At 41.1% G+C, this 22,162-nt stretch overlaps 1 protein-coding gene across 4 annotated transcripts in view; it reads right to left on the bottom strand.

Moving 5' to 3' along the window:
- Positions 1 to 22,162, bottom strand: part of LOC125467222 (unconventional myosin-Va) — a 199,052-nt gene that overhangs the window by 176,202 nt on the left and 688 nt on the right. For 2 of the 4 annotated variants that reach the window (XM_059639158.1, XM_059639155.1), the window contains exons 1-2: positions 17,418 to 17,452; positions 1,774 to 1,804 (exon numbers count right to left, since the gene is read on the bottom strand). The exons of 1 other annotated variant lie outside the window; for it this stretch is intronic. In XM_059639158.1, the coding sequence (XP_059495141.1) occupies positions 1,774 to 1,804; positions 17,418 to 17,437 (51 nt within the window). In that variant the 5' untranslated portion in view covers positions 17,438 to 17,452. Of the gene's footprint in view, positions 1 to 1,773; positions 1,805 to 15,996; positions 16,143 to 17,417; positions 17,453 to 22,162 lie in introns of those variants that run through there. One more of the 4 variants, XM_059639157.1, reaches the window with a different exon arrangement.

The following is a 22,162-nucleotide window of genomic DNA, read 5'->3' as shown; positions in this document are numbered from 1 at the left end:
CAGATGGGTCATCATTTTAGAGAGAAAAAAAGTGTCCTTCATGTAAGAAAATCTGCCATCACTTCTGGATCTGGTTTGTATAGGATTCCAAATCCATAGCCACGTGGGCGATTCTTAGCTGCCCTTTGAGGAGCCCTGACAAGCAACTCATGATTCAAGCAGAGATAGTAGGAACTGACAACGCTAAAGTCTGAGATGACAAGGTGTACAGCAGGATGAACACAGCAGGCCAGGCAGCAGAGAAGCAGGAAAGATGACGTTTTGGGTCTGGAACCTTCTTCAGAAATGGGGGAGGGGAAGGGAATTCTGAAATAAATAGAGCGATGATGGAAGGTGGATAAAGGAGCAGATAGGTGGAGAGGAGACAAACCAGTCAAGGAGCCAGGGATGGAGCCATTAAAGGTGAGTGTGGGTAGGGAGCTGGGATGGGGGTTGGTCAGTTGAGGGAAGACAGGCAGGTCAAGGAGGCAGGGATGAGACTAGTAGATAGGAAGAGGGGGGTGGGGGTTTGTCAGTGAGGTGAGGGGAGCTTAAAGATGGGATAAAAGATGGACAGGTCAAGGAGGTGGGGACAAGCTGAGCTGGAATGGGGAGATTTTGAAACTTGTAAAGTCCACATGGAGACCATTGGGCTGCATGCAGAATTCCTAGGCAGAATGAGTGGCATTAGAGGCACTGGAGGAGGCCCAGGATGGACATGTTGCCCAAGGAGTGGGAGGGGAAGTTGAAGTGGTTCGTGATTGGGAGGTATTGTTGTTTGTCACGAACGTCCATCCTGGCCTCCTCTTGTACCACAACAATGCCACCCAAAGGTTGCAGGAACAGCACGTCATATTCCCCTTGGGAACCCCGCAGCCCAATGGTCTCAAAGTGGACTTCACAAGCTTCAAAATCTCCCTAACCCCAGCCTCATCCCAAGACCAGCCCATCTCGTCGCCGCCTCCTTAGCCTGTCCCTCTTCTCTCCCACCTCACTGATAAATCCCCAGCCCCACTTCCTACCCATTAGCCTCACCCCCGCATCCTTGACCTGTCCGTCTTTTCTCCACCTATCTGCTCCTTTATCCACCTTTTGTCATTGCCTCCCCCCTCTCTACTTATTTCAGAATCCCTTACCCTCCCCAAAACATCAGCCTTCCTGCTCCTCTCATGCTGCCTGGCCTGCTGTGTTGATTATCGCCACACCTTGTTATCTCATTATACGAACAGGTAGTTTCTCAAGGACAATTAGGAATGGACAATAAATGCTGATATCCTATGAATAAATGAAAGAAAATGCTTCAGTCTTGTAAACTTCATTTGTTGTTCAGGCAAACAAGAAAGGAAAGACTGCTTTTCAAAACAAAAGCAATGAAGTTTTGCTACTTTATAATCATTGTGGGGCTTCAATTAATCTGGCCAAGATCAAGGACCCCAGGGATAAGTTGGGGGGCATACAACAGAATTAAACAGAATGCATTGCAGCTTTTAAACCATTACATTTTTGAATGTTTCTAGTAATGCTTCCTGAGGTTGTACAATGAGCTTTAGAAACTCTCCTTCAGTTCATGTATGAGAAGTAGAAAAGGCCAAATAGTTTCTGAGCAGGGAAGCAAACGTAATTGTGCTGGGAAATCTCTAATAGGGTTGATTCTACAGGCTAGCAATGAAGTTCAGTATTAGCTAACAGGCCTTCCAACTGGAAAGAGAGTCTGTGTTCTCAGATTAATCTCATGATCTTTTCAGCAGTGATCACATGAATCAGCAAACAAGACAACTTCTTTTCATCACTCACCAGTGTTATCATGAGACCAGCACACAGCACCCTAGAAGGAGCCATTAAAAAAAAAATCATTAGACCGAGACATAGCCAGCGCAGAGCTCTTCGTCTATGTGCCTTAATAGCAGCCTGTCTTCGTCAAATGGCTCCCAGTCTATCATTCCAGGATCTCACTGTACAATTAATAAAATGTAAAGAGCTGGGAGGGTGACCCATGAGACATCACATACAGAAGTGGCGCATCCACGACAGCACAATCACATTGACGCTTGCATAGGAATTTTTAATGCAAGGTTAACATGCAATGTGGCTTTTATAAAAATAAAAATCAGCCAATTAAGAACAATTTTGACAACAAAAGATCAGTTTCCTCACACATTTCATGGTTGTACTCCAGCTTTTGCATCCTCTGCCCCTTGCAAAGATGGCATCCCCAAAGTTAGCACCACAATCTGGCACATCAGCTGGGCCAGATACTCTACATCCCAGACGTCCCTAAGAGAGAGAGGGACTGTGGGTGCTTTGGTGCTAATCTTCCAGAATCTACGTCAAAAGGCAGAATGATTCTGAGGGGCAACTTTATCACAGAGAGGGTGGTAGGTGTATGGAACGAGCTGCCAGAGAATGTGGTAGAGCCAGTTACAATTACAACATTTAAAAGCCATCTGGAAGGGTTTCAAGGAATATGGGCCAAATACTGATCTAGCCCCATTTGCCAGTTTAGGATATCTGTTCAGCATGGACAAGTTGCACTCATGGGTCTGTTTCTATGCTGCATAACTCTATGACTATTATTCTACATACAATCCTGCAATTTGAGAAAGGAGGGAAGAGAGTAAATGGAGAGTGACAGACCAGTTTGCTTGGCATTTGTAAAAAGGGAAAGTGATGGAATCTATGATTAGTGACGTGACAACAGGAACTCAAAAGATTAATGAAAGGAAAAATTGTTTTTGATCAGTCTAATAAGAGTTTGTTCAAAAGTCTAACTGGCCACATAGACAAGGGAGATACCAATAGATATTGTACATCTAGATTCTCAAAAGGTATTTGAAAAGCTGCCTCATAAAATGTTTGGATGGAAGTTTCAAGATGAAGGGACTGACCTTATATATAAGCATAAATGGAGGATTGGTTAATGGACAGAAAATCTGTCCTGAAGTCTTGTCAAGGCAAGTGTGGAAATGTTGTTCCTCCTGTGAGTGATTCTAGAACGTGGAACACTTTTAAGAGTACGGGTCACCCTTCTAGGGCAGAGATGAAGAGAAATTTGTTTCTCTGAGGATTATGCAACTTTGAAATACTTCACCTCAGAAAGTGATGAAGGCAGAATCATGAAAATCTTTAAGTTAAAGATAAACAGATGTTTGCTAGAAAAGGCAATCAAAGGTTACGGGGGGGAGGAGATGGATGGGAACGTGGAATTTGAAACACAAACAAATGAGCCACTAACATCTCAAATGGAAAAGCAAGCACAAAGAACTGAATGGCTTACTTCTGCTCCATTTTCATGTTTGCAAAATTGGAGTGCAAATATAGGAGGGTTATTTTCAAGTTGGCAGTCTTTAACTGGTAACATACAGCCATGATTAGTGCTTAGGCCTCAGCTACTTATAATTTATATCAATTATACGGATAAAGGGGGCCAAGAGTATTTTATCCAAGTTTGCCGAGAAGGTGGGAAAGTGCTCAGTAGGCAAGACACAAGCACTTAAACAGGTAAAAGGAGATTGAGACAGAAAATAGCACAGGAAACATAACTGAAGAATTCTGAAGTTTTGTACTTTGAAAGATAATTAGAAAATAGGAATATTTCTAAATAAAGAGATACTGGGAAATGTTGGCACTCATCTTTATAGATGAATCTCAGAATCAGAGAACTTGCCTAGTTTGAATCTAAACAAAAGCAATTAACTGTTCACTACTGCATTCTCTCTGATAACACTTCTGCCAATCAGAAACCACTTGTCAACTAATCAGTACCATCTTCTCTCAGGCTGCCTAAATTGTTGTTTCTTTTCAGATTTGGTATTCTTGCAATTCTGTCCTGCTGAATACAAGAGGAAAGGCTTAGACAGCATATCTTCTTTCCTCAATAAGAATCACAGACAGGTAATATACGGTGCAGCTTGTAATTAGGGAATTAATTGGTGTACTGGCTTTTATTACAAAGGATTGGACTATGAAGAAGATTTCCTGAAAATATAGGGCGAGATTAAACTGAGACCACTGTGAAGAGTTTTAATCTCCTTCCTGATGGAATAGCATCCCAGGCTTGGAGACAGCACACTGAGGTTTTACTAGGCTGATTGACAGGTGCAGACTTGATGGGCTACAGACTGTAGAACACTATTATTCCTGTGTTGAAGGTACTGTTCAGCTACTATTGGACAGATTTGAGCAAACCAAGTTTATATTCTCTGGAGTTAGAATGAGCAATGATTTGATTGAAATGCTCAAAGAGACTCGACAGGGTATATATGCTGGGAGATGGCTGCCCTGAGTGAAGAGAGTCTAGAAAATATCTCAAAATACATGGTCAGTCATTTAAGGACTGCTCTCGCGAGAATTCTCCACCAGAGACTTTCCGGTGTTTAGTCACTTGAGTATTTATGAATCAATTGTCAAATCAGTTGAAAAATATGGAGGTAGAGTGGGAAGGTGAAGGTGATTTGGAAGAATAGCCTTGATCCAATTCAGTGGAAGAACAGGTTTGAGGAAGGCAAGCTCTGATTTCTTATATTCCTGGATTGTAATTTACCAAAGGATGGTTGGGAACATGACAAATCTCCTACAGACCAACCACATCAGGATCCTGCCATACTGTGCTGAAAATTGGGTGTTGCCCATTGGAAGTTATGACTCGAGAGTCATTTTGAAGTGTCATATAGCTTTATTGCAGGCAATTACTCCATCCTGATTCAGAAGTACTTTTAACTTTATCTTGCAGTTAATCCTGTTAGTCCTAGTGAGTCACTCTAATGATATAGATAACAGTCTAATGATACAAATAACAGTCTGCTGGGTCGTAAACACGATACTGTGGCAACATGGCATTGCTCTGCACAACTGCAGAAAGGCAACTTTAGCAGCAGATTGTTAGAAACAAAATCAAAATGCTTCAGTGCTGGGCCAGTCTATGCTTCATGTATATTCTCAGTCTCATTATGCTGCTAAAGAATTTTAACTGTGTCTGCTGAGGTAAGGAAAACATTAACTTCATTTACAATCATGTGCCATTGCATCTCATCCTATGATGTATATAGCGTATCATCAGCATTTCATACAGCAAGATCTAACTCCTTATGATAGCCCAGCTTCTTTCAGTTTATTAAGTTTGGGCCAGCTTTCTTCGCATTTCAGAAAGATACTTGGGATAAGAATGTGTAATCACACGGCAGAGATCTCTTTCATTTAAAACCCATTTTCTTTAGTTAGATTGCAAGGGGAGGTACAACACTCTGGTCGTTCTTCAGCTGGATCAGAGCAGCATGGGATACCTCCTCCTTCCTCACCATCTGCTGTGGCTCAGCTGGTAACGGTTGAGTGACAACGCTCCACCAGGCCCACTCGCAATACCAAGGGGGCCTGCAGCAATGGCAGAAATACCATCTTCCAGTTGGGATATTAAATGTCATCCCACCTCCCTGTTCAGGTGAAAATAAAATGATCCCAAGCTTCTATTTCAATGAACAATAATGTAGAAATCTCCCATTTCATGGCCCATGTTTCTCTATCAAAAAAAAATCCAAGTATATAGCCCCGAGGAGGCAGTGTCGTAGTGGTAATGTTACTGAACTAGTAAGCCTGAAGCCCAAGCTAACATTCTTGGAGCATGGGTTTGAATACTCACAACAGTGAAATATAATTTTTTTTAAAATTAGAATAAAAGGCTAGATTCATGGCAACCATGTAACCCACTGTCAATTGTTGTAATAAAAACCCATCTTATTCACTAATTAATTTCTTTATGGAGGGAAATCTGCCACTCTTTCCTGGTCTGGCTTACATGTGACTCTAGGCCCACAGTAATGCAGTTGACTCTTAACTATCCTCAGGGCAATTAGGGTTGGGCAAGAGATGACAGTCTAGCCAGCAAGTGCCCTCATTCCATTGATAAGTATTTGAAAATCACATTGCTAATTGTGGGAAGTGCCATATTTTAACTGGCTGCCAAGACTCTAAAATTACAACAGCGTGCACACTTCAAAAAGCATGTCATTGACTACAAAGTCCTAAGTGTGTAAGGTGGTCATGAAAGGTGTTGTATAAATGCAAGCTTTTTTTTCCTTGAATGTTAGTCACCTCGTATACATTCTGTGCCCACTTCCCATGGCTTGGCTCATTGAACGGAGAAAACCATTGGCATAAACCAGCCTTTAGCATTGAGGCATTAATTGCTGCACCTCTACCTCCTCTTCCCATAGCAAACACAGAAAACAAGCACAAAAATTCCTTATCAGGTGCATAAACTGCTGAAGTAAATTCTGACTGGGAACAAATTGTCAAAGGAAAGAGAAGGAAGCTTGTATTCATGGCACATTTTCAGCAAGGCCATACAAACACTAATTCTCTTTGCAACCAATGAATTATTTCAGATTATACAATCACATATCTTGCAGGCATCTATGAACGACAATAGCACTCCAAAAGTAGCCAATTTCACTTACGTCACAAGTATAATACAATCCACAGTATTTGGCATTCAAAGAACAACAGGCAATAACTGTCTACTGTATAAAATGTGTACAGCTGGATGAACACAGCAGACCAAGCAGCATCTTAGGAGCAGAAAGCTGACGTTTCAGGCCTAGGCCCTTCACACCGTGTTATCTCGGATTCTCCAGCATCTGCAGTTCCCATTATCTGATACAATTACCACTGTATAAATGTACCTTTTCTTGCTGAATCTTTTCATGCACTTCATTCAAGAATTTAACTCAATCTTACACAGGCTAACAGGAACACAGTTAAATTTCAACAACCGAGTAAAATATCGAACACCTCGGATCATGCACTGTTCACTGCAACAAAATGTTGCAACATTCGCCATGCACATATTGGTTAAAAAAGCTTGCCAAATGCACCGAAAGGTAGCAGAGTCTGCACTTTACAGCTGCCTTGCCTACAAATGATCAAATATCAGGTTACCCCCCCCAATCCCCAACAAATCTATTTGATACACTGTGCTATTGGCCATTAATGGTTTAGTGAACTACTTAAATGATGCACAATGGCAAACCAGAGTGATGGGCTTCAGAATTAACTGGCTGCTTTTCATTTTTTACAGTTGAAATTAAAACACTATGTACAGAGTCAATACAGCACAGAAACAAATCTTTTGGTCGATCAGTTCTAATCCCAAACTAAACTAATACCATCTGCCTGCTCCTGGCCCATTTCCTTCCAAACTTTACCTATTCCTGTACTTATTGAAATGCTTTTTCAATGTTGTAATTGTACCCACATCCACCACTTTCTCAAGAAGTTCATTCTACACATGAACCACCCTCTGTAAAAAAATTTGCCCCTCATGTCTTCTTTAAACTTCTCTCCTATCACCTTACTAATGTGCCCCCAATCTTAAAATCCCCCATCCTAGGGAAAAGGCACCAGCCATTAGCCGTATACCCCTCATGATTTTATAAACTTCTGCAAGATCACCTCTCAACTTTCAAAGCTCCAATAAACAAAGTTCCAGCCAAGCCAGCCTTTCTTTATAACTCAAACCTTCCACACCTGGCAACATCCTGGTAAATCTCTTCTGTACCCTCTCCAGTTTAATAATATTCTTCCTATAACTGGGAGAGAACTGGCCACAGCACTCCAGAAGAAACCTTACCAACGTCCTGTATAAACTCAACATGATTTCCCAACTCCAATACACAAAGGACTGAGCAACAAAAAGAAATCATTTCAAATCCTTCATAGTTCATCATTCAGTGCCTGTGCAGGCTCTTTGAAAGAGCTATGAACTCAAATCCATGCACCTACAATTTTCTACCCTACAAGTACATAGCTCGAGCTAATTCCCATTTACTGAATCAGACTCCCATCACCCTTTAAAACAGCACATTCTGGATGATGTGATAATGGGAACTGCAGATGCTGGAGAATCCAAGATAATAAAGTGTGAAGCTGGATGAACACAGCAGGCCAAGCAGCAGAGGTCTGATGAAGGGTCCAGGCCCGAAACGTCAGCTTTTGTGGTCTTGAGATGCTGCTCGGCCTGCTGTGTTCATCCAGCTTCACACATTCTGGATGATGACAACTGCGCAAAAAAAAATGGTTTTCCTGGTCTCACCTCTGTCTCTGTTCCATTTCCCTTAATAGTTTCCACTAGTTACTGATTTGCTTTCCAATGGAAATAGAGCAACTCGGGAGAACCTATCAAAGCTTTTATTTCCCACTTTCCTTTTAAAAAACGTAAACACTGGCACAGTCAGTGGCAGATAACAGTGCAGCTCAACAACTCTGCCCGAAAGATCAGTTCACCAAATCTTTTGATGATTTCAGAAAGAAATCAGGCAGAGTTAACCACTATCCATGACAAAGCCTAGTGATACATTTCATTAATTCAACCTTCAGTTCGATATTATAGTTATATAACTGGGTTGCAGAGAAAGATTGGCCAAGGCCATTGTGGGAAGACTATGACAGTGTACTTTTTTTTTAAATAAGAAAACAGATAATGCAACAGAGTACAACAACAATGCAGAAAACTGCATGAAAATGAAGCAGAAGATTTTTTGAAATCCAAACATAATGGCCCTCAACACAAGAAAATGTTACCTACACAAGGGGATGACTTTAACCAATTCTTTGAGAATCAAACCATTACCAATACTGAATCCCCCCCCCCAATATCATCCTAACAATTACCATTTAACTGATTTTATCCAACTACCAAAATACATGGTTATGAGAGCCAGTCAGACACAAGGAATTCTGCGATGGACTAACTCACCTCCCAACTCCCCAAAGCTTGTCCACCATCCACAAGGCCCAAGTCAGGAATGTGATAGAATAGGCACCACATGCCTACATGAATGTAACTCTAACTACGCTCAAAAAGCTCAAGACCTTCAGCTTAAAATTACTTTCCACCAATACCAGCACACTGGGTTCATCAACAGAATGCAATTCAATAAGTGCCCGAGTACATGGACTGTACATGGACAAAGGATTGGATAAGGCGGACAGTGAGTCTTTTTCTGAGGATGATGACGTCAGCTTGTACAAGGGGGCCTAGCTACAAATTGAGGGGTGATAGATTTAAGACAGATGTCAGAGGCAGGTTCTTTGCTCAGACAGTGGTAAGGACATAGAACGCCCTGCCTGCCAATGTAGTTAACTCAGCCACATTAGGGGCATTTAAACAGTGCTTGGATAAGCAGATGGATGATGATCGGATAGTGTAGGGGGATGGGCTTAGATTAGTTCACAGGTCGGCGCAACATCCAGGGCCGAAGGGCCTGTTCTGCGCTGTATTGTTCTATGTTCTATGTACCTGAAAACCACCTAGACAAATGGCAGATGTATGAAAGAGAGACAGTGGGAACTGCCAATGCTGGAGAATCTGAGATAACAAGGTATAGAGGTGAATGAACACAGCAGGCCAAGAAAATAATTTTCTGAAGAAGGGTACAGACCCAAACATCAGTCTTCCTGCTCCTCTGATGCTGCTTGGCCTGCTGTGTTCATCCAGCTCTACACCTTGTTATCTCAGATGTAGGAGACTGTCTCCAACTCATCCACCAATGCATGAACTGTCTTAGCTCGGACTGTGGAACATAATTTTAAACCTTACAGCCACAGTGAAATTGCAGAGCACACCTTTGCACAAAATCTGGTAGATGTTCGGAACTCTCTTCTGCAAAGGGCAATAATTAAGCTTAAAACTGAAGGTATTAGGTCACAGATCAGCCACAATCTCACTTGAACAATAAAAATGACTCAAGGGCTGAATGGTTTTCTCCTGCCCTTGTATCACCATTTCTTCTTTACCTCTAACTAAAGTACTAGAACAGGCTGTACCTCACAATAGTGACTCCAGGCGTTCGCCACTATGCTCTGCAGGGAAAATCAAGGATGAGCAATAAATGCTGGCCTTGCTAACCATAACCACACTACACAAAAAAACTGAAAAGAAAATCAGTTTGCCACATCTAGATAAATGGATAGAAGTACATGAGGAAAAGAAAGTGTAAAGCATTCAGAAACATACTTTCTTCCCCCTTACTAAGTGTTACATCGAGGGGGACCAATGAACAAACTTGAATCTATAGCATATATTTCACATGCTCAGAGTTGCTCAATTCGAGTTGTGAATTATTTCTGAACAGCACTGACTGATTGGTTGACTTGGACTGAATAACATTTGGTGCACAGCGAGACAACATAGCCAGCAATATGTGAACTAGGCACTTGAACAGACTTCATGTAAATTGAAAAGGGACATATAAAACACAGGAACTGAGAGAACTGCTATGTATTCTTTGAACAACAACATGGCCTTTTCACTGAAGAGAATCAAGGGACAATCTACCCCAGAACAATACGTGTGGATGGAGCATTAGGATATAGTTCTGCCACTTCATGTGGCCAGTGGAGCAGGTGTGAAATGCTGCATGACCTATTCCTACGCATGCTGGTCTCATACACTTACTTCTATTTCTACATAAAGTCCATCCTAACCATCAAACTAACATTTATTACTTAAAAAAAGCAAACAAATTAGAATCCAGGCATTGAGAATGGCCACTTGCCAGATCACATTCAGACTCTAGCCACACCTGATTAGAAATGGGATGTGTCATGCTCTGTGAGGTAGGAATCCTGTCTAGACAGCTATAGATACTCATTATTTCACAGCAAGAGCACTACAAGTTGGATATCTTACTGCAGTCAGAAAATGGCTAGATGTATGCCTGAGAAAATTTCCACTCATTAACCCCAGCAGATAAACCACAGGCTCTCAAAAGCTTCGTTGTCAAAGCACCTTGTGATACATTAAGAGAAATATACAATTGAAGCATACTGGTTGTGTGCTGGAAACCCTGTACACTATGGTGCGTAGTTTCTGATTCTCTGTAACCAAGGCAAAGCCAAGTTAGAAATACACAGTCAGACATGCACCCATTCTAGTCTTGGTGAAGGTTGTTAAAGGTGGGTCACATTTTTTTTGTAGACAGAGACGAAAAGCCAGCGATTGTATTCACTCCGTCTCCCAAGGTTGGCACGTGTGCTTGTGTGGGAGCATCTGGGAGGGATTTAGACCTGCTGATACAATTGCCAGGCAGCAGCTTAAAATTTGGTTGCAGTCTGCTCTTGTAAACCACGGCTCCTCCACATTTTAGCCAAGATGCTTCTGTGATATGATGCACAATGATATATGTTGCAGCAGCAATTTTGATATATTATAGAAAAAAAAATCCCCAGATGCTTTGCAGGGCCAGGGTTTAAACAGAGTATCTGTCCCAGTCTTGTTCAGAGATCCTGGGCAGTCTGAAAGTGAGACTGAAAATGGTTAATTCAGTTAGCTGCCTAGGCTGTGTTTGGACAGGGTAATATATACTAAAACCTTTTGGTCACAACATTATTATGATTTAGCAACACTCTTCTGGTTAGGGGAATTACAGGTTCAAAACATACCTCGCTCAAGGCAGAAACAGTAGAACAATATAGAATTTTTAAAAATTGTTAAAAATAAGTTTTTTTACTCTGCATATGCAGTCTGCCAAAAAAAGGCCCTACAAACCAATAATCTCCACCTCAGATCCAATGCCTGCTTGTATCCAAGGTTGTCCCAAACCACTGTAACTCAACTGTATTAGTCCCAGTCCACCCTTAATCTGTATCTCCAAGATTTTAGATGTGTTAACATTGCCTCAGTGGGAGGGTTACGAATTTAAGCCTCATTGAAGGACCTGAACATAATCTCAATTGAACCTCCTGTGCAGTGCTGAGGGGTGTGCTGCATTGAAGGATGCATTATCTTTTCAGTGAGACAATAAACCTCTATACTGTCAGCTTATCGTAAGACGATATGGTGGTATCATTCGAAGGCCAAGGGAAATCTCCCCTCTGGATTGGCCAACGTTGATTCCTCCTTGGATAGAACCTCACAAACCTGCACCGTTGGCCTCTGGAATGCCAAGGGCAGCAGATGCATGGACACACCACTACCTGCAAGTTCCTCTCCCCTGACTTGGAACGATAATCACCATTTCTTCACTGTCACTGGGTCAAAACCCTGAACTCCTTTAACTACAGCATAAGTACACCTATCCCCACCCAACTGTCCTCATCTCACTCCCCATCCTTGGGCTGGAGCCGTCAGGAAGGCAGCACACCACCAATGTCTGAAGGGTGATCAGGATGACAATAAGTGCTGGCCTAGCCAGTGAGGCCCACATCCTGCTGAACAAGTAAATAGGCCAACATGATCAAAACCGGTAATCCGGTCATATATCTTATTGATTTTGCAGGATCATGCCAAGTGCTAATGAGTTCCTGACATTACAGGAGTAACAACATTTTATAAGAACTGAATTGGTTGTAAAGTGCTTTGAAACACTGAGGTCATTAAAGGCAGTAGAGATGACTGCAGGCGCTGCCCTTTGGGGTTTGAACAATGTTGCAGGAAACAAGGTAGCAACCAGAACTGACATTAACAGTAAAGATCAAATTCAATAATAGCTGATAACTGGAATACAATTCAATTCCTTGACCGTCAGATGTCACCTAGGAAGATAGCAAGATGGAGCAATGTCGCAATGCAATAGTGTGGGAAAAGCAGAGACATTAGCATAGCAACGAACCAAAGGTTGGAAGGGATTACGGATGCAGCGGAGTTAGAACACAGGGTAGAAGAGCGTCTCTGTATCACCGACAAAAGGTTGAAACTATCCTAAAAATATTTATCAGAGATTATAATGGAGAATTCCAATAATGTTCGGGAAACCATGCAATGATTTTGCAAGAAAAGAGGAAAACCTTCCAACACATGCAGTTGAATGTAACTATATGTCACAGATCTAGACTGAAGGTAATTTGAGATGTCAACAAAATGACAGGACAATTTTGTTTTGCTCATTTTCTAGGTTAGCTCACATAGCAAGAGGAATCTATGCAGCTTTGGGTTTAGTCAGCTCTCAGTGTAACATGCTCCGAACTCTAATCCATACATTTTCAGCAGGAAGCACAAAGCAAGAAAAGAAAGTGCTCTCATATGTTTAGAAGCAACCCTCAAGATCTTGGGGTCTGGAAAAGGACAGCCAAACGAGTCTTAAGGAGTCTCAATTCTAGGCAAGGCCAAAGTTGGTAGAGTAGGTGGACTTGGGCCTATCATGAGGACATGTCAATATCACCACATACTGTTCAAACCTGAACAGACAAAGCCAGTGAAATTGATCAAGCTCATGAAAGGTGTGGCCCAAGCACTAGCAAACTTTTCAAACAGCCTCATAAGTGGAGCCAAAAAGACAAGGGACTTGAATAGATTCGCGTTTACTTCTCTACCTAAATTGTCCTTGAAACAAAAACAATTTTCAATCCTTTGTAAATTTTGAACAGTATGACTGTTCTTTTGACAACATGCTAAACTAGTTGTCTTCATCAATTCAAACCATGATTAATGATGAAATGCTTTACGTAAAGACCATCATTTTTTGCCTGGGGAACCTATAGCCAATGTTGCAGTGCACATGGTAACTTAACAATAATCCCCCACTTCTTTCTTAATAATTAATGCAAAACAGACCACACTGAGTTCCGTGGAATTATTAATGCTTTGCATATCCACAGGGGAGTTGCTGAGTGTTTAACACAGCCGTCCATTGTTTTATTTCATATTTACACGAAAAAATTACACAGCACTGATTTAACACTGTGTAAATGGAAATTGTTTACAAATATATTAGGAATCTAAGCTTCTTTCAGATAAAACTGAAGGAAACCTCTAAATAAATACAGGTTAAGAATATTTGGTAGAAACTCTCCATATAAAAAGGAAGAAATTGATGTGCTATTAGGCACAAAAACAAGTTTTCTTCTAGTATTGCGTTCCTCACGTTGAAAACTTTAGCCACGATTAAATCTGAACACACTGGTCCTAAAACTTAAATCAAAGAACTGTGGATGTTGGAGATCTGAAACACAAATAGAAAGTGCTGAAAAAGCTCAGCAGGTTTGGCAGCATCTCTAATGAGAAAACAGAGTCGACGTTTCAAATCCAGTAATTCCTTGACATTAAAACATTCTCTCTGTTTTTGTCTCTACAGATGCTGCCAGACTGCTGGGTTTTTCTGTGTCTCTCTCTTTTTGTTTAGCTCTATAATTTACTGATTTTATAAAGCAGGATTTACTCCAGGTATTGTACACAGGCAGGCGGAATCCAGGATTAAGGTCGAAGGGAACTAAGCCATTTTAGGTTCTTTGGAGGTGGTGGTCACAGAGGACATTTGAACCTTATGTTCCCAAAAGTTTAATGTCAAAGAAAAGCCAAAACCAATTGCCACTGACACCAAACCTGTGCTGTAAATGTCAGTGTCAAATCAGTTTGTCTGCTCCAAAAGATTCAAAATGAGGTCAATCACTTTTAACTAACAAACTTAATGATAAGGGGAGGGAATCAACGCAATTTAATCCTCAGCAGAAAGTTCTGTCGTCCTCATTTACCAACACATTGAACACAATCAGCAAAGGAGGACTATCAACAGAAGTAACAGACAGTGCTGCTGATCAACACACTTTGGAAGTGACCAGGTGGAATTTTGGAAAGCCACCCAATGCCAGGGTCAACACACATTAAATAGCAGAGAAGTTAGTTACAATAACAAAAATTCATGTATCAGGGTTATGATAATAGATCCAACTTTGTTAATCTACATGGACGTGTACTGTAGGTCCACTAAAAGGTGAACAATTTTGTTAAGAGGGGAGGATAATCCTTGAGGTTAAGAGTAGAGGCCAAACCTACTCTTATGAATACATTGTGATGTACAGCGATTCAGAGTCTCACATCCTTTTTTTTTGGTGGGTATTTTAATGTCAACATGTTGATTCATCAAAACTGTAAAAGAGGGTCATTCCCTGTGTACAAGGAGAAACTGTTTTCTTTTTGCTGTTTTTGCTGCAAGACAGAACTTGAATTGATCACTTACTCAGCCTATTTCAATCCCAAATCAATTACTGATGTAACGTAATCATGGTTGGTGTACAAGGAAATGTAGCTGATAGTGGGATCTATCTGTGCACACATGAGATAAATAACCTGATCATCTTTCTTGGGTTAAAATTGATTGAAAGAGGAAACAACCATAGCACCAGGAAAATTCCACACTTTTTAAAAACCATTTACAAGATTGTGAATCATATCATTAAAGAATCATGGAATACCAATAGTGTGGAGCGGACCATTCAGTCCATCAAGTCCACACCAACCCTCCGAACAGCATCCCACCCAGACCCAGTCCGCTGTCCTATCCCTGTAACTCCACATTTCCTATGGCTAACCCACCTAGCCTGCAGATCCCTAAACACCATGGGCATTTTTGGACTGTGGGAGGGAACCAGGGCACCTAGAAGAAACCCACGCAGGTACAAGGAGAATGTGCAAACTACACACTGACAGAGGGTGGAATCGAACCCAGGTCCCTGATGCCATGGGGCAACAGCGCTAACCACTGAGCCACCGTGTCGTTCATTAGATACCACAACAAACAAAGAGGCAAGACTTGGTTTAATGTCTCAATATAGTAAAATCTCAAAATATAGTAGATAAATTGTAATTTTAGACCTCTGACAGTACTCTAAATTGGTCAAACTTGTTAAAAGTTCTGAAAACTATCCTCTCTTCCTTGCTGTTACAATCACTAAGTATTTCTACAACATTCAGTCTGATTCCTACCCATTGGAGAGTACACTAGATTTGAAAATACAACCACTGCCTCCTTTTTATTATTAAAAGGACAACAAGACGACAGATTTTACTGCAACACATCATTGTTATCCTGGCAGCAAAGCAATTGGTTATTTGACAGACGATGTTTATCTTCCCCATACACTCCATTCTCCAATTGACATTTCAGAATCTAATTTTATTTCAGACCGGCTACATAGATTTAGAAGTCTGACAACATTAAATTAAATTTGGATATCGCAAAAAAATCTAATTGTGGACTCAGTTGTAATTTCAAGCATATTTTGGAAAGAGTAGAAAATATAAGTACTTACTTTCACATACACAATATCCCAATCCATCTCTTAATCCCCTCAGTCATGTAATAGACCTGAATATTGTGTTCAGAATATTTTCTGCTCAGACAGATGTAAGGTACACACTGGGACATGTGGACTGCAGCCACCCCGCTAATAAAATGGAACATTTACTTGTAAATTATTGAAGTACATGATAACCCCTCCTCCTTAAAACATACAGGAAGCTTGACAAGGTCACAATCCTGATGCAAGAAGAGAACACAACATTTCTAGGTGAATGAAGTCTTTTATACGTAGCCCTAGAACAACATTCCCATCATTCAACTGAGCACAAGGGACAGGCTGTTTGCAGAGGCGTGATAAATTTAGCTTTGTGCCCATCAGATGACAACAGCAGAATTATGTGCTGCAGAAAATGCAGAATTATCTTTGCTCTCTTGCTGGTACTCAACCATCAAGTTTGCGTAACCCTTTCAGAGCTTCAATGTGGTGACAAAGGCGCGATTTCACAAGCTGCTCAGCCTGGGAGCAGACCACAAGAGCACTGCCTTGTGATCACGTCATTTCCCAAGAGGATAGGCTCAGCTGGTACTACGCAAGTGAATGACCCTGAAAAATACTACTTCAACAGGAAACTGATTCTCTGTGGATAAAAGATACCCCATTCCTGTTTCACTACATTCGAATGCTCCATTTATTGCCACTAAAAGTTAATCTCAGATTGCTCTCAAATCACTCATCTTTATCAGAATATTACTAAAACAATAATTCAAACCTTCCAGCTGGCATGAGGAGAGAAAACTGAAGTAAACAAGCCACTGTGTACCACTGATGCCCTGGCGGGAAACATACAAGATATTGTGCTGCACTGTGTGCTACTTTAATTCTGGAACAGATTTGATTAAAAAGGCTGGCCATCATTTTCTTCCAAATAGAGTTAAATACATTGCGTCAGAAGACTGCAGTTCACAAAATAACAGGTCACAAATTAATTCTGAGAATCAAGGATCTTAAAACTAGACTAGGAAGAGAGGGAGTAAAAGCAGGAAACAAACTGAACAGGGCATGCTAATTGGCCAGGAATTGTATATCATGCACAGATTTTCAGTTAAACAGTGCTCAGCTGATAGTTGGTTGCCAGGTCAGTATTAACAGCTCTTTATTGCCTATAAAGAGGTAGACTCTCTGGCTTGGGTTGCAAGGGCAGTTGTTTATCTTTAGTACAACACCAAAGTGGCCATTGACCATCTGGGAGCCCAAGGGTAATGGACATCCCAGGTGACTCTGAATGGATCATCTCCTGATGACAGAACTGCTTTACTTCTTGCAGTCGTCACCTCTATATGGATCAGAAGCTGGTATCTTGGTCAACTTCTGCTTCCTTATCTCCAACATCACTCTTTCTAATTTTAGCACCTCGACTGATAATCACTAACCTGTGCAGACCAGCAAACATGCATGCTGTGCAAAGACATCAAACATTGATGAGTCCAGTCTTAACACTGAAAATTCATGTTTAAACAGGTGTGCTGAAAATAAATGAGAACAGGATTACACACAATAAGCAGAGCATTCAAAACCACCTTTCAGAAAGATATGGCTGTGTGCTGACTCTCTCTGTACCTAAAATCCATCAATTTTTTTGAAAACGTACCCAGAACATCCCATTTAAAGTCACATTATTATGGAATCTTGGACAGCACTCAGGTGTCATCTTCCATAAAAGCAAGTGTCTATTAAATTGACAGAACTCCCAGCTATATTGTGATTGAAAACTTATTGTGTAGAAAATCCTGCAAAAAATTTGGACAGCTATTCCTCTGTAATATTACATGGAGCATATTACAAAGTCATGAACAACAGTTGCAATGACTTTGCAGTTAATTACACTGCCCGCAGACGTTAGTGAAGTGATGATAGTGATACAACTAGATTCAACGTCAAGTTAGGTTAAAGAAAAGGCTCCTATTGCTGATCACATTACGACAATCTCATCTGCACATGCAGACCTGGGAGTTTGGCAAAAGCATTGTACTTAGCTGTGATCCTTTGCCTTCCCTTCAATGGTCAATATGCACTGTTTAGGCTCACACACAGTGAGCAATTTCACTGTGTGAATTTCTGCCACACACACAGTTCAAGAAGTCAGCTCACCACCTTGTCCAGGACAATTAGGGATGGGCAATAAATGCTGGCCTTGCCAATGACACACAACCAATGAACAAGAACAAATTTAAAATTACGACAACATTAATATGTAACAAAACTGAAAGTCAAAGTGCAAGAAAAAAAAGACTGCCTTTAAAACATCAGTTTTGCATAGGCACAAGACAAATAACAGAATTCAAAATGGAATAACACTGAACAATAGTTTGCAAAGGTTACAAAATAACTTACTGTCAGTGTGCAAATGGCACAGGAAATAATTAAAACAGGTTGGTCACACACCTTGCATATCACTAGGCAAATGTGCTGATCGCTTGATTTGTCAGAGGACTAGGCCTCAATTTTAAGCTGCATTTCCAACTTACTAAGTACAGCAAGTTACTGTGAAACTTCAGGATGATGAAAAGAGCAACTGGAATCCAGCGTCAGCTTCAAGAGATCACTCAATGGACTCCCATTTCTCCACAGCATGACAATTTTTTCAAAGTCACAGGGTCAAAATCCTAGACCTCCAACCCTAATAGCACCGACAACCAACGGACAATGGTGGTTCAAGGAAGTTCACCAGCACGAAGGACAATAAGGGATGGTCAATAGATGCTGGCCCAGCTAGCAAAGTCCAACTGCCATGAATGAATAAAACTAAAGCTCATTTCCACTAAGATCAACAATTATAAAATCTAAATTATTTGTCTGGATTTTCAGCAGATACAAATATGGATTTCACCTTGAACCAATTCACTCATTTTCAAGGCCAATGTGCACTTTTCATGGAAAGTTACAAATTTTTTTTAAAAATGCGACTCCCAAGACATATGTTTCATATTTGAAATATCAAAAATTCCTTCATCCAGCATACTGTGATAGAGTTTAACTTCTTCTGTCATGATGCACAATGCACCTGAAAATTCAGAAATGCATCCAGTACACATGCGCATGCGACACACACACACACGCACAAAAACTCTCTAGGTCAGTTGGCTCCTTCAACTTGCTCTGCCATTCAATATGAACGTGGCTGATCAGTTCATGGCCTCATTCCACTCGCACATTGACTCCTTGTTAGTGAAATATCTACCTAATTCAGCCATGAAAACATTCAATGACACTGCCTCTGCCACTCTTGGAAGAAGAATGGTAACCAACACCCCTTTTAGAAAATAATTTCAATTCTGAGCAGGGCTGGACAGTTAGAACTACAGTGATTCCTGGGATTGAATTAAATTTAGTAAGAGTTTCAAAAGCCAAGATATCCACACAAAATGAATTTGGGCAGCTTCACCCCAACATATCAGCAAAAATACAAGTATGCAATCCTCCACCAAATTAGTAAATTACCAAAAGTGGCCAGAATCAGCTCAGGGAGGAACAAATTCCAACTCTTGGCAGTCAGGGTGCACATGATGCTATAGTTAAAATAAATTGCTGTGGCAAGGTTGAAGGATGGTCAAATTCACTGTTTGTCTCAAACTAGGCCAAACTGTTTCTTTTAAAACAAAATGTTCACACTGACTAAAGCAGAAAAAAGATTGTTTCATCATCAGAGGCATATTTTGGCCAGCAGGAAATTTTTCACATGCACTCACCAGCAAAAAGGTCCATGTCAAAACATGCAAAGTCCTATATAGCTCAGACCATTGAGTGTAGAAGTTGGGACATCATGTTGAAGTTGTATAGAACATTGGTGAGGGCACTTTTGAAGTATCATGCACAGTTCTGGTTGTACTCCTATGGGAAGGATATTATTAAACTGGAGGGTTCAGAAATGACTTACGAGAACGTTACTGGGAATGGAGGGCTTGAGTTAAAAGGAGAGGCTAGATAGGCTAGGAGCTTTTTCACTAGAGCATAGGAGGTTGAGAAGTGACCTTATAGTGTTTATAAAATCATGAGGGGCACAGATGAGGTGAATAGCAATGATCTTTTCTCTAGGGTGGGAGAGTTCAAAACTCGAGGGCATAATTTTAAGGTAAGAGGAGAAAAGATTTAAAAGGGGCCCGAGAGGCAACTTTTTTCACAGAGGGTTGTTCATATGCAGAATGCACTGCCAGAGGAAGTGGTAGATGTCGGTACAATTTAGATTCATTTGGAGAAATGCATGAATAGGAAAGGTTGAGGGGGATATGGGCCAAATGCAGGCAAGTGGGATGAGTTTAATTTGACAAAGTTGATTGGCGTGGATGAGTTGAACCAAAGGCTCCGTTTCCACACTGTACGATTCTACAAAAACATTCCCCTTCTCCCAAGCACTCAGTAAAATCATACACTGAGCAGGGAGCTAGAATCCAAAAGATAGGAAATAAAAAGAAAATTGATCGCACTTTTCATCATGATTGTTATCCAGAAATCTAAACTAAAAGTACTTGTATGGATGGGAGGCAAATACAGGATTAGACTGACTACGATGTCTTTAGTTGCCACATCTGCTGGTACACATCATTCCTGCTCACATCTCACCTCAGTCAAAATTGCTCATTTATATCAGAAGTTGCCCTACATCTACAGAAGCTATAAGCCAGGGAAAATCTCCTTCAGGTCAGTGGTGAAAATCAGTGTAACACTGGAAATCAGAAAAATTGAGGCACAATCTGTCTGCTCGGGTGAATGTTAAACATCCCAACAACACAATTTCAAAGAACAGCATGGTATCATGCCCCGACCAATATTCACCCCTCTACCAACTTCACAGAAACAGATTATCCAGTCATGATCAGATTGGCTGCTACATTGCAAAGGGAAATACATATTAAAAAATACTTCACTAGATGTAAAGCATTTAGAATCCAGTGGAAACAAGAGTCATTTATAGAGATATCTTTCATTTACTAGTTTGGAAACTTTCGCATTTATTGCCAGAACTTTCATTGTAAATGTTACAGTGTTCATCACTGAATACAACCTCGGCCATAACATGAAAGTCCAAAAATCATTTTTGCAATGTACTTCATCAGTGAAAATAATTCAATACAGCCTTACACACACTAATACCCACTCAGAAATGGAATGAGTTGGAATGAATTAATTTCTAGGAATAATGTGTTGTAGAATATTAGGAACTACAGAACCCCTAACAGATACTACACCACTGCCAGAAAAATTCTAAGGCACATTAGGTGCCTTTGAGTATTATTGAAACATTTTCAGCCCCACGATCAGTGGATCGACAAACCAGCAATTAAATAATGAATGATTTACAAAGATTTATAAATTGATAGACACATCTGTTGCCTAAGGGAGGTATAATAAATAATAAAATGGGCGATGAGTTGGAAACGCAAGGAGCATGGGATGCGAACTGAATCCAGAAAATACTTCAGAAACTCAGCAAATCCGGCGGCATTTGTGGGGAGAGGGGTAGAAGCAGAGAGACGATCACAAATGTTGCCATATCTCCCGAGGTGCTCCATCATTTTCTCTCTCTCATTATTTCAGAACTCCAGCATGCACAAGATTTGGCTTCCAGGTGACAGCACTAGGTTGGGAGCCGGACCCAGTGGGTTTTACATCCCAGGGGGACGCTGCCCCACCGGGAATCATTCACTCGCTTCGCCTGCTCCCCCGTTCAGTTTTCCAGGTTGGAGCGAGCGGGGCCCAGAATGGCCTGGCGAGCCGCTCCAATTTACTGCGAACTTAAAACCAACACGACACGGCGTTAGAGAGCGAGACAATCCGAAGGAGCATCTCATTCAAACGCCGTGAAATTAATCCGAGCCACGGCGGCGTTCATTCATTTCATTGGTGCCAAACGAAATTGAGGAAGTGCCGACGATACGGAGTCAAAAACGCTTTTCTCTTCCTGCTTTCGCTGAGTGTGCGTGTTTTTTTAGGCCAATAAATCAGCAGCTCGAATATATTTCTTTGACGTAGTGAGGTTTGATTATGGGGAGGGGGAGGAGGTTAATTTCTCGGCTTCCAGCAGTTGGGGGGGGGGGGGGGGGGACTCAGCAGCAATTACACAGTGCCCAGGTTTGGGGCAAATAGGAGCCAGTCCATTTCGACTGATGAGAAAAAAAAA

This window comes from Stegostoma tigrinum, chromosome 33 (genome assembly GCF_030684315.1).
Source record: "Stegostoma tigrinum isolate sSteTig4 chromosome 33, sSteTig4.hap1, whole genome shotgun sequence".
Classification (NCBI taxonomy): domain Eukaryota; kingdom Metazoa; phylum Chordata; class Chondrichthyes; order Orectolobiformes; family Stegostomatidae; genus Stegostoma; species Stegostoma tigrinum.
Note: the sequence above shows the minus strand (reverse complement) of the source record. Positions and strands in the feature narration are given on the sequence as shown.